Genomic DNA, 12,497 nt, shown 5'->3' with positions numbered 1-12,497 from the left:
CAAGGTGAACGCCCTCGCGATATCGCTGACTACCTCGCGGCTACTCAGTGGAGTTCTCGACGACCGTCGCGTTCACCATCACCAGGCCGCTACCTGTCGCCGCAGCGCCGAACATACACTGGCCCAGCTCGGGGCCGGTCACCGAGCCCATATCCGGAAAACTAAAAGCAGCAACCGATGGAGGTGCGGTTGCTGTCCGTCGAACTGTCGAAGATCCTCCGCCGCCGACGAAGACGCCGAAGAAACTACCTCGACGACATAACGACACGCCGCCGTCCCGACGAAGTCTGGAAGGAAAGAATGCGACGACGAAAGCCGACCTGACGACGTCACATACCAGCCACAAGTCAACGCGACGCAGTCGTGATCCGACGCCAAGACCGAACTGTAATGCAAGACAAAGAGCCACCGACCTCGACGTGCTTCTCGACGGCCACGCAGTCACCGCCTTAGTCGACACAGGGGCTGATTACTCCGTCATGAGTGGACACATCGCCGCCCAGTTGAAGAAAGTTAAGACTACGTGGGAAGGCCCTCAAATTCGTACCGCCGGAGGACACCTCATAACGCCGACTGGAATGTGCACGGCAAGAATTACCATTCACGACCGGACTTACCCTGTCACCTTCGTTATCCTCCAACAGTGTTCACGAGACGTCATTCTCGGCATGGACTTCCTCAACCAACACGGCGCAGTCATCGACCTGAAGTCGAAGTCAATAACTCTGTCGGAAGACCATGCGATACCGTCGGAGAACCCTCGTAGTCACCACACCTTGAGTGTGCTCGAAGATCAGGTGAGCATCCCGCCTCGCTCCAGCATTGTTATTTCGGTCGGCACCGAAACACCCGCTGACTTAGAAGGTGTCATCGAAGGCGACCAACGTCTACTGCTAGACCGTGAAATTTGCGTCGCAAGAGGGATCGCTCGACTGCACGGAGGAAACACGAAAGTGTTGCTGACAAACTTCAGCCAGGAGTACAAGCACATCAACAAGGGCACGACGATCGCATACATCGAGGAAATTCTGGAAAACAGCAATGCGTTTGTCCTCTCGGATTCCGCCGCATCTACCCCGACGACCATGGTTGCCGAACCAGACTACGACATTAATCCAAGTCTCCCCGTGATTAAGCAACAGCAGCTCAGAAGTCTGCTCCGGCGATACAAAGGCTGCTTTTCGACGTCATCGAGGATTCGACAAACACCACTCGCAAAGCATCGCATAATAACCGAAGAGTACGCTCGACCACTTCGCCAGAGCCCTTACCGAGTTTCGCCGCGAGAACGTGAAGCTATAAGAGAACAAGTCGACGAAATGCTGCGCGACGACATCATCCAGCCGTCGAAAAGCCCGTGGGCATCTCCTGTTGTGCTGGTGAAGAAAAAGGACGGAACCCTTCGTTTCTGCGTCGATTATCGTCGTCTGAACAAGATCACGAAGAAGTACGTATACCCTCTCCCACGGATAGACGACGCATTGGATCGGCTCTGCAACGCTAAATACTTCTCCTCGATGGACCTCAAGTCTGGCTATTGGCAAATAGAAGTCGACGAAAGAGATCGTGAAAAGACCGCCTTCATCACCCCAGACGGCCTCTACGAGTTCAAGGTTATGCCATTTGGACTGTGCTCGGCGCCTGCAACGTTCCAGCGCGTGATGGACACGGTTTTAGCAGGATTGAAGTGGCAGACCTGTCTCGTTTACTTGGATGACGTCGTTGTATTCGCCGAAAATTTTGACGATCACCTTAGGCGGCTTGCCACAGTACTAGAGGCCATCAAGTCATCAGGGCTCACTCTGAAGCCAGAAAAGTGCCGCTTCGCTTACGATGAGCTTCTATTCCTAGGCCACTTCATCAGCAAATCCGGAGTACGCCCCGACCCGCAGAAAACAGCTGCCATCGCAAAGTTCCCGCAGCCCACCGACAAGAAGGCAGTGCGTAGATTTCTTGGCATGTGTGCCTACTACAGGCGATTTGTCAAGAACTTTTCACGCATCGCTGAGCCGCTAACACAGCTAACTAAATGTGACGTCGAGTTCAAGTGGGAAACGCCACAGGGCGACGCATTTCAAGAACTCAAACGACGCATGCAGTCGCCGCCCGTACTTGCGCACTTCGACGAGCACGCCGATACCGAAATACACACTGACGCCAGTAGCCTAGGCCTCGGTGCCGTCCTAGTCCAGAGAAAAGATGGACATGAACACGTGATAGCTTACGCTAGCCGATCATTGTCAAAAGCAGAAGGCAATTATTCTACAACCGAAAAGGAATGCCTCGCCATCGTTTGGGCCACAGCGAAATTTCGCCCTTACCTATATGGCAGGCCATTCAAGGTGGTCAGCGATCATCACGCGTTGTGTTGGCTAGCTAACCTAAAAGACCCCTCAGGACGGCTGGCACGGTGGAGCCTCAGGCTACAAGAATACGACATCACTGTAACCTACAAGTCCGGACGAAAACACTCAGATGCCGATTGCCTATCCCGCGCCCCCATTGACCCGCCGCCGCAAGATGACGAGGATGACGACGCCTTCCTTGGAATAATAAGCGCGGAAGACTTCGCCGAACAGCAACGAGGAGACTCGGAGCTAAAAGCCCTAATCGAGTATTTGGAAGGGCACACCGACGTTGTCCCAAGGGCATTTAAGCGTGGATTATCTTCGTTCACGCTTCAAAACAACCTACTCGTGAAGAAGAACTTCTCACCAGTCCGCGCCAACTACCTTCTTGTTGTTCCGTCGGCGCTACGTCCAGAAGTACTGCACGCCCTACATGACGATCCGACCGCTGGGCACCTCGGTTTCTCCCGGACGCTATCGAGGATACAAGAAAGGTATTACTGGCCGCGCCTAACCACCGATGTCGCCCGTTACGTCAAGACATGCCGCGACTGTCAGCGACGCAAGACACCACCGACAAGACCAGCGGGATTACTACAGCCGATCCAGCCTCCTTACCGACCTTTTCAGCAGATCGGGATGGACTTGTTGGGACCGTTTCCGACATCAGCTTCCGGAAATAGGTGGATTGTCGTGGCGACGGACTATCTCACCCGCTTCGCTGAAACTAAAGCTCTACCGAAAGGCAGCGCAGCCGAAGTGGCTAAATTTTTCGTCGAGAACATCCTGTTGCGACATGGTGCTCCAGAAGTCCTCATCACTGACAGAGGAACGGCCTTTACAGCGGAGCTCACTCAAGCCATTCTGAACTACAGTCAGACAAGGCACAGGAGGACAACGGCCTACCATCCGCAGACGAATGGTCTTACGGAACGGCTGAATAAGACCCTCGCCGACATGCTAGCGATGTACGTCGACGTCGAACACAAGACGTGGGATGCCGTCCTGCCGTACGTAACATTCGCTTACAACACGGCGGTGCAAGAAACAACACAGATCACGCCGTTCAAGCTGGTCTACGGCAGGAACCCGACGACGACGCTTGACGCCATGCTGCCGCACGTAACTGACGAAGAGAATGTTGACGTCGCTAGCTATCTCCAGCGCGCCGAAGAAGCCCGACAGCTCGCCCGCCTGCGAATCAAGAGCCAGCAGAGGACCGACAGCCGACACTACAACCTCCGACGACGCTTCGTCGAGTACCAGCCTGGCGACCGTGTTTGGGTCTGGACCCCGATACGCCGACGAGGACTCAGTGAGAAGCTACTCCGACGCTATTTCGGACCCTACAAGGTCATCCGACGTATTGGCGCTCTGGACTATGAGGTCGTGCCAGACGGCATTTCGCATTCACAGCGGCGCCGCGCACGATCTGAAGTGGTCCACGTGGTGCGCCTTAAACCCTTTTACGGACGCTGACGAACTTCGTCATTTTTGTTCTTTTCTTTGCTACGAGTGCTTTTGTTTATTAACTTCGTTTGTTTGCAGCATCGGGTCGATGCTTTTTAAGAGGGGGTATTGACACGTGTACTTATCTTTATCGGGCGACCACGTTTCACCGCTTAACAACTGTAATCGCACAGCGACGGACGCGCCTGCATGTATCCGACGTTTCTGGAAAGTTAACGATGATTCTACCCGGCTGTCTGTTGTCGCCGAACCTTATGTTATCTGATTTCATCGCCTGACGCGAATGGCGTATAACATTGTGGAATACGCGCGGGTCCCAGCGATTAGTCTGGAACATTCGACGACTGCTGTATAAAAGCTGACGCGCTTGACCCGCTGAGCAGATTTTCGACGATCGCCGAGCGTGTTCGCCGCTATCGTTGTGCTATAAGTGTAGCCTGTTTTGTGGGCACAGGTTCGCCCAATAAAAGTTAGTTTTGTCGTTCACAGTACTGCTACTGTGTTATTCAACGTCACGACCACGTGACAATATATAGTACCGAAATTAACTATACCAACTCGCCCTTGTGGACGCTCGTCGAGAAGGGCGGGTTATCGAAACTTTGTCGAAGCTCTTCCTCGACGACACTAATTTCAGGAAACTGCTTTACATAGCTTGAGCAGACCCTGCACTTCAATAACGTTTTCAGACACCTCTGCCATGGATATGTACTTGGAAGACACATCTCCACAGTTGTGATCTAGAAAGGACGCTGAGAGTGGCTGATTACTGAAGCGCTAACCTCGAGTTTCAGTATAGTCGGGTAAAGTGCTGAGGGGAGAATTTAAGAACACGGACAGTAGCCTCCTAAACGTACGCGTGAGATTCACCATGAGAGGCATCACCTGGGCTCCTCTACTAATCCACCAGAGACAGAGCTTCCTCGTAAGGGAGGGACCGTTTGGAAAGCATCCAAGGAACAGCGGGGGTAAACGTAATGTCTTCAAGCAGCCAGGGCGAGTCGATTCGCCGTTCTCATTTGAGCTGTTGAAAGCGAAGGACACGGAGTGCACTCGAAGCTGAATAGAATAGAAAGTGGAGCGAGGTCGTGTGCGGAATATTCGAAATGCTCCTCAAGCAATGGACTCACTCATCCGAAGAACCTGTGTCAGTGGAACGGAAAATGGGACTTCCACGCGACTGTGTACAAGGTCCAGTGTTTCCAGAAGGCCACCAGATCGTCCGAAGAGATATATCGCACCTTCTGCTTGTTTCTTTTTTCTTATAACGACAGTGGACTTTCAGTCGTGTGGTGTGACGAACTATATATAGCCTGAATGAGGCGTTACAGGACGAGCGATTGCCGGCCTCGCCTCCAAAGCTAAACGCTTCCATTATGACATCGCCGCTACCAGGAGTAATCTGTACGTGCAGGTGGTACTGGAATACCTGCTGCTGACTCTCGGCGAGCGGCGTGGTGAACATGGCCTGGAAGTAGGGCGAGCAGCATGCCAACACCAGCCGATGGCAGCGCCAGGAGCGCGAGCCCACGTGCAGCTGCACATCGCACAGCTGGCCGTCGTCGAAGAACTGGCGCAGGCGGCGGAACGACTGCTGCGCCACGTCGGGCGCCGTGTACGTCACCCGGCCGGCCACCCCGTCCTCGGCGCCTCCGTTGCTCATGCCAAGGCCGACGCCGTAGGGTTCACTGGTCTCCTAGCCCGTGGCCCTGCATCCTCGTACCCTGCAGCAAGTTAAATCAAAAGTACAGGGTCTCTTAAGATCTCTCTTTAGAGGTGAACGTCGAAAGCGTACTCCCCCACCTCTTATCATTCGCCTATTTCTCTTTGCCTCTTCTCTTTCTCTTTTTCTCTTCTTTCTTTTAGTCATTACTACTCACTACTAAGCATTTTTAGTAATTTGTAATCAATTGTGGTCATTACAAGCCGTCGTTAGACATGTTGGTCATATCATAGTCATTAGTAGTTATTACAAGTCATTTCAGTCATTATTAGTCATTATTGGTCATTACTAAACATTTTTACTAATTTCTAATGCATTGTAGTCGTTACAAGTTGTCTTAGACATATTGGTCATTTCATAGTCATTACTAGTCATTACAAGTCATTTCAGTCATTATTATTCATTGCTGCTCACTAGTAAGCATATTTAGTCATTCGTAATCAATTGTGGTCATTACAAGCCGTAGTTAGACATATTGGTCACTTCGTAGTCATCAAAGTCATTAGTAGTAATTACAAGTCATTAGTAGTCATTATTAGTCATTACTAATGATTATTAACCTCTACCAATCTACACTATAACGTTAGCATTCGCTAACTGTCACTATTAATCATTTTCATTGTTTAATCTGTCTTTATTCTTTCTTCATATGGCGTGATGACGCTTCGGCGGCCACTCTGGCGGTCAGGTCTGCTGACACAAACTTCACCATGAGCCTTGAATGGTTTTCGCCTTAAAGTCTGTGAAGCTCTTCATCGCAGGCCTGGATCCTGCGGAATAGGTATATTCCCCTAAGGGCCGATTTACGCTCGAGCCGCCCATCGCCGCAAGCCGCACCGCACGTGTGCGGTCGCGCGAAACATAGCACGTATCAAACACTTGTGCACAAATTTCGGTTTACAATGTGTAAGGTATGCACTGTGCACACAGTGTAAATGGTAATTTGTGCACAAGTGCTGGATACGTGCAATTTTTCGCGCGACCGCAAGCGTGCGGTGCGGCTTGCGGCGATGGGCGGCTCGAGCGTAAATCGGCCCTAAGGCTCGTCGAGCTGACCACCGCAAGCTGCGCCGCGCTCGACTCAAACAGACTCTGAGTCTAAGTTAAATTCGATAAATAGCTTACGTATTCGTGCATTTCTCTCTCTCTCTCTGTCTCTCTCTGCGTGTATGTGTGCGTGTGTGTGTGTGTTTGTGTGTGTTTGTGTGTGTCTGTGTTGTGTGTGTATGACTCCCTTTAATCTCTCACCTTCTCACTGGAGCGAAGTCAAGTGAAGGGAAGTTTATTTATTTCCCTTCTTGTTACAAAGGAGGAAGCCGGGGCTAAAGGCTGAAATGCCTGACGAAGGTCTCGGCTCCCCCGTGAAGTTTGGCATCGTATAACACATATGCACAGGCAGACAACGGAAAAAAACTGGCACTATATACAAAGTATAAAAATTGGCACGATAAAAGTATCATGTCAGGTCGTCGCTGGGTTAACATCTCCAGAAATCAATGCAATTTCACCGTACCTCATGAACATTTGTGCATTTCTGTAGTTCGCACGAATTTAGACAGGTGTATATTTGAGCGTCTGCTTCTTATCAGCTGCTCTTACGCACACGTTCAGCGACCGAGGTTTTACTTTCGGCGTCTTCGACCCGTCGTGAGCACTGTACACGTGGATCCAGGAAAAAAAGTCGACGATGGCGGCCGTCGCGCTTTGAAAAGCCTCGCTATATGCCTGACCACAACAGTCGTAACTCGCCTCACTGCCTGTCTTATTCGACTACACGGATTTCAGGACAAGCAGTACTTGACCATCTACATCGAAGTGACCGCGTGCAAAACAAACGCATGAAACATTACAGCAGAAAAAAAAAAAAGCGCGTGTACATGACGGTGGACGGCGCTTCTGTCGTCTGCCTTTCATGTACATTATCCGGAACTTGTGCTATTTGTCGCCATGTCGAGTTGCTTATATTTGCTCGCATTAGACCGGCTTAATATTAGTCTGAAAATCCGCGCTGTTGATTACGCTGTTTTCTGAGCGTTCACGTTCGCGAACGGTTACTCTATTAATGTTCAGTGTCAACGACATCAGTGTGAAAGAGAGGCATAGATAGCACCATTGCTATAGGCTCACCGATGCGGGAACTCCACTTCCGATGAAAAATAGCTAATTGGAGGCCGCGGCATCCTGGCTTACTGACGTTGTCTGAGGTGCCATCAAAAAGACAGTGTTCCGACAGAACCAACATCCTCCAAATGATGCGTGCAATGAGTTTCACTAGGCCACCGCTGGAGCATGCTGATAATAACATTCATGTAGAGAGAGAGAGAGAGAGAGACAAACTTCAATCATATGTTGGACATGTTAGCCTGGCTGATCGCCTGGCATGCTATTCCACGTGATGGATGGTATTTATGACAAACGGAATGATCACGTAAACACACAAACACAAACACACACAAACAGTCCATAAAGTCATAAACACACACACACATGCAGTATTGGTATGTATCCTTGTCGCCCTTTAACGTAAAGAGGCTGAAGGGCGACTATGGTAAGAAACACGTTGTGGTTGCAAAAAATCAAGCGGCAGGAAGGCGATAATAAAACGCTCCTACAATATGAGTTGGGTTGGCGAGACTTACACTTCGTCGGCGGTCCGGTACAGATACTTATAGGCAACGGTCATACTTGGTGTCAAAGCGGGCTAAAGCGGGAAAAACCCCAAGAAACCTGCCCGCTTTTCCGCCTAAGCGGACGAAAAAATAGAAAGCGAACGGGATCGCTTACTTCTGTAGCTTCTCTTAAAGAGACGCGGTCAGCGCCCTTAAGAATACGCGCTGTTGTCAGCGTCACCCAAAGGCTTCCGCTGTTGAAAAAGCTGGTAAAACTGACTCTAAGACTGCGTACTATCGATTACCACGACATGACCCTTTCAGTGGCTCTGACGTCGTTGTCCGATTTCTACATTTTCACTTAACTGCGTCTCGCTATCCCTTGACGGGCCCCTAAGGAGGTCCCTAAAGGTGGTATGGGTATATCGCAGTGGCATGCGTACCACCAAACCGTTTTGCGCACGCAACAGTTTTCGTCTGAGGAAGCGGAAGAAAATAATGAGAGGGAAATACAAGGAGCTTAGCTGGTGCAAGGGCGGCTGGCTACCTTGTGCAGAGATAATGGGGGATAGAAGGAGAGGCGAGATCATAGAACGTTGTGCACATAGCACCAGTTACAGCGCGACAATTCCGCTCTCAGTCCACTATCTCTCAGCTCACACGTATTCTAAAAACGGAGCAGCGCGTTTGAAGGTACGCTAATTGAAGAGAAACATTGAATCAGCTTAGAGTGGTATTAAGTACTTTTTCACATTTCAGTTTCGTTGTTTAGGGATAATAGATGGATTATTAGAAAAGAAAATGAAGGTAAAGGTTCCTTTCTTTTTAATTTCGTGCCGACAGCCTATAGATCCGGCACCTCTGTATGGCGTCAAAGATTTCAAATTATCGTTATTATGTATATTTTTTGTCTTTGGGTAGTTGTGGCTGTAAAAGCTTTTGAAACTCTCTAAGTTCAATGTATAACCCTTTTGGAATACAATGTCGCCCATCTTTAGCAATGCAATAATAATAATAATAATAATAATAATAATAATAATAATAATAATAATAATAATAATAATAATAATAATAACTAGGCCCGAGCACTCTGTCAAAATACGTCACGGTGAGCTGGTGTGGAATATTTCAGGCTGCGTGGCCACCGGTATTTCATTCTTTTGCGTATTCTCCAGTTTACCAAGCCTCTTCTCAAAATAAGACTTTTTTTTTAACTACCGTAGAAAGGTAATTTACTAACACAACTCAAATAATTGATCTCTCTAGTGGCTCTTCAAAGCCCCCTTGTGCCAAGGACGGTCTGTAGTCCAGTGCCTGCAGGATTCGTTCCTCCGGCAAGGGGTCTCACGGACACGTGAGAACGCAGCAAGAGATAAACTCTATTGCAGTGTCTTATCCGAGAATTATTATTGTATATACTAGCCGCCAACAATCACAACAATTGTGTTTTTTTTCCCGCTCCCTTCTGACTTAAATTGTTCATCTGACTGTCCTGCATGCACTTGGAGCAAGCGACGTGTTGAGGGGCTTGATTCATCGTTTCTCTAAAAATGCTCGGGGAAAGCTGCTTTGACTTTTCGTGGCGGGGGCTGGCTCGATATCGTCTGTTCTATATATGCAGACTTGTCAAATCCTTGTAGGCGATCTTGTTATAGCGAATCGGAGCTTCACTGATGCCACAACAATCGTAAACCGCCCCCAAGGATACGTCGCCTTTCAACCGGCAGCATTTCAATGGGGTCGAAATGCCAAAACGCCCGCGTACTCAGATTTAGGTGCACGTTAAAGAACCCCAGGTGGTTAAAATAATCCGGATTCCTCCACTATACGGCGGTCCTCATAATCAGATCGTGGTCTTGGCACATGAAACCTGGGAATTTAATTTAATCTTAACCGCCCTAAAAGGGACAGTTTTTCTCGAGCTCACCACGTGGATCAAATCTTGATAAGACAATCCATGCGTGCTTTTTGCAACGTGATCGACTTACACGCATATATAGGTGTGTTCCAATTCCGGCCAGCATCGGAGACAGTCTTGTAGACAGCTAAGGAGACAGCCCAAACAGCTTCGAGGCCAAGTAATGAAACGCGTTTAGAGCCGTCTGCAAGACACTTCTGCGACGTGACGCCAGCTCGCGACGGCAAAGAAATGTTGAGAAAAGTACACATAATTTCTGTATTTCAAGTGCTTGAACATGCGAATCTGTGAAAAACACGACGTGACTTACATTAAGAGCATATGAAAGCGTGTTTACGTTTTCTTGTGCGCAGACGACCTTCCCGTCGTGTTTCCAAGCCTCCTGCTCAGCCGCCATCTTGTATGGACGGGAAAGTAGCCTGCATCGTTTTCGACTTCCATGCTGCTTTCGCGAAGCTGTCTACTTTGACGTCTTCGTGAGAATTGGAACGAGACTTGAGATGGCCGTTGTCCGCTTAGTCGTCTACTATGCCGTCTATGGCGAGTATTGGAACACAGCCACAATTTAATCATGGGTTTACAAATTCAGCGTTACCAGGTCGAGCTGCTGGTTGCTGCAAGTTGTAGGTACGGTTTGAACTACTCAGCTTTATTGGTTGTTCAAAGGGAACGTGTTAATGCTTTATTTCGAGCAGAGCCCGTGCCCTCTTCGAGAGAGTACAGCGCTGGCGCAGTCCGGCTCAATGAAACCTCTCAAGGAGATTTTACATCGTCAGCTGTGAAGAGCTCATCCGCGCTTTGCTGCGTTCGTCTCTAATCTGCGGGATATTCGGCGTGTGCTATGGCTGTATTCACGGACCCTACAATGGCAGAAAATAAAGCATGTGAAGGTGCTGCTATATCAAGTCTGCAACCCGTTACCAATCAAAGGCTAAGTCCACATTACTCGAGAATTTCAGGAGATCCGGCCGGCAGCCAACATTCATTCTTCTTCTCTTGCTGTCGCTGCCACCATAGGGTTTCCTACAAAAATCATTAGAGGCAACCGTGGCGCTGCGATCGTTTAGCGACTATGGGAATGATGGTTAGTACATTGATTTGTCTAATCTTAATGGTTGTGGGTACAGACGTTCTTGTGGTTTGGTTTGCTACGCTTTATCTATCTAAATTTCAAATCCCTAATAGGTTTCCAACCCAGCAATGTCTCTGCGAGCATGAGTAATCATTGTAAATTGTTTCATTTATAACGCAATATAAGCGCACCCTGATGATAAAAAGATACCCCCCCCCCCTCCCGCAGCTCGCAACATCCTACTCCTCCTCTAGTTCTTTATCGTACATAATGAACTATAGTAACGAGACTCCTTAAATATAAAATTATTATTATTTGAACACATATACACATATACACAGTTAACAGGAAAGGGAAAGCGGCTGGCAACTGCCACCGGTAGGGGCACAACACCTGCCTACTCTTTTGAAGGGAGGTGACAGCAACACATGGTGAGTTTCGCAACGTTAAATAAAAGATGTGCGAGATTTATGGAAATTATTTCCCGGATTAACATTGATGATTGCATACATTTCACTGTGTTCTGTTACGTGCTTTTACGTGTTAAGTCACGTGTTTCTGTTTTTCTTCTATAATTTGACTGTGTTGTATACTGTACCATACGAGCATAATCTCACGCTCGTTTCACCCCGCAAATAGCATCGTGCTCGATCGTCGCACTTTCAGAAATCAGTATTTCATGCAATAAAGAAAGATGACAGGTAAGCGTGCTTTAATACCGTCATGAACGAGTCTGCTAAAAACACATCGAGTTGGAAAGAATGTGCAGACTGCCTAAACGTAAACAATGCGGAAAGCTAAAGGAAAGCACGTATTCTCGGGACAGTTTTGTATACGGGGAAAACAAACATGTATGCCTAGAATCGTGACCGGCATTCCCAAGGGCTGCCCTCCCGCCGACAAGGTTCTAAGCAAGCAACAAGCACCGCGCGTACTCCGCAATTCGCTCGTTAGCTCGCGATTCGTGCAGCCATCGCTCACACCCTCGCCGATCGCCGCGTCGGAAAATAACGGGCACCGTAGTCGCCGCTGACTTAATTCGACTATTAGCGCTGCTCGCATTGAAATCATCGGCGTTGGAATGCGCGGCAACCCTCTCTCTCTCTCCAGGAGCCGCCGCGTTACGCAACGAGAACGCTGACCTGCTCCTGTATAGTTTTTGTTTCTCTAGAAGTCCAGTCTCCTCTCGTTATACTCCGATCGCTTGTGCAGCCTCGCCGCTGCGAGAGGCGCCTCGGCGAGGTCACACAACGCGACGCGGCAGACACAAAGCGCCGTCGCGTCGCCGCCGCTGTTCGCGCCGCGAGGATTTCGGTGCACGGGGTTCGGTCTTTGGCAGCGGTTGCAGGTTCGCGTG

The 12,497-nt window shown here is 49.2% G+C and overlaps 1 protein-coding gene across 2 annotated transcripts in view; it reads right to left on the bottom strand.

The window, feature by feature from the left end:
- LOC126536392 (kelch-like protein 8) overlaps nucleotides 1-12,497 on the bottom strand; it is a 49,274-nt gene that overhangs the window by 21,858 nt on the left and 14,919 nt on the right. The window contains exons 1-2 of one of the 2 annotated variants that reach the window (XM_055073965.2): nucleotides 7,669-7,710; nucleotides 5,248-5,542 (exon numbers count right to left, since the gene is read on the bottom strand). In XM_055073965.2, coding sequence (XP_054929940.1) covers nucleotides 5,248-5,481 — 234 coding nt within the window. In that variant the 5' untranslated portion in view covers nucleotides 5,482-5,542; nucleotides 7,669-7,710. Of the gene's footprint in view, nucleotides 1-5,247; nucleotides 5,543-7,668; nucleotides 7,711-12,497 lie in introns of those variants that run through there. The other variant, XM_050183330.2, reaches the window with a different exon arrangement.

Source organism: Dermacentor andersoni, chromosome 4, assembly GCF_023375885.2.
Source record: "Dermacentor andersoni chromosome 4, qqDerAnde1_hic_scaffold, whole genome shotgun sequence".
Classification (NCBI taxonomy): domain Eukaryota; kingdom Metazoa; phylum Arthropoda; class Arachnida; order Ixodida; family Ixodidae; genus Dermacentor; species Dermacentor andersoni.
Note: the sequence above shows the minus strand (reverse complement) of the source record. Positions and strands in the feature narration are given on the sequence as shown.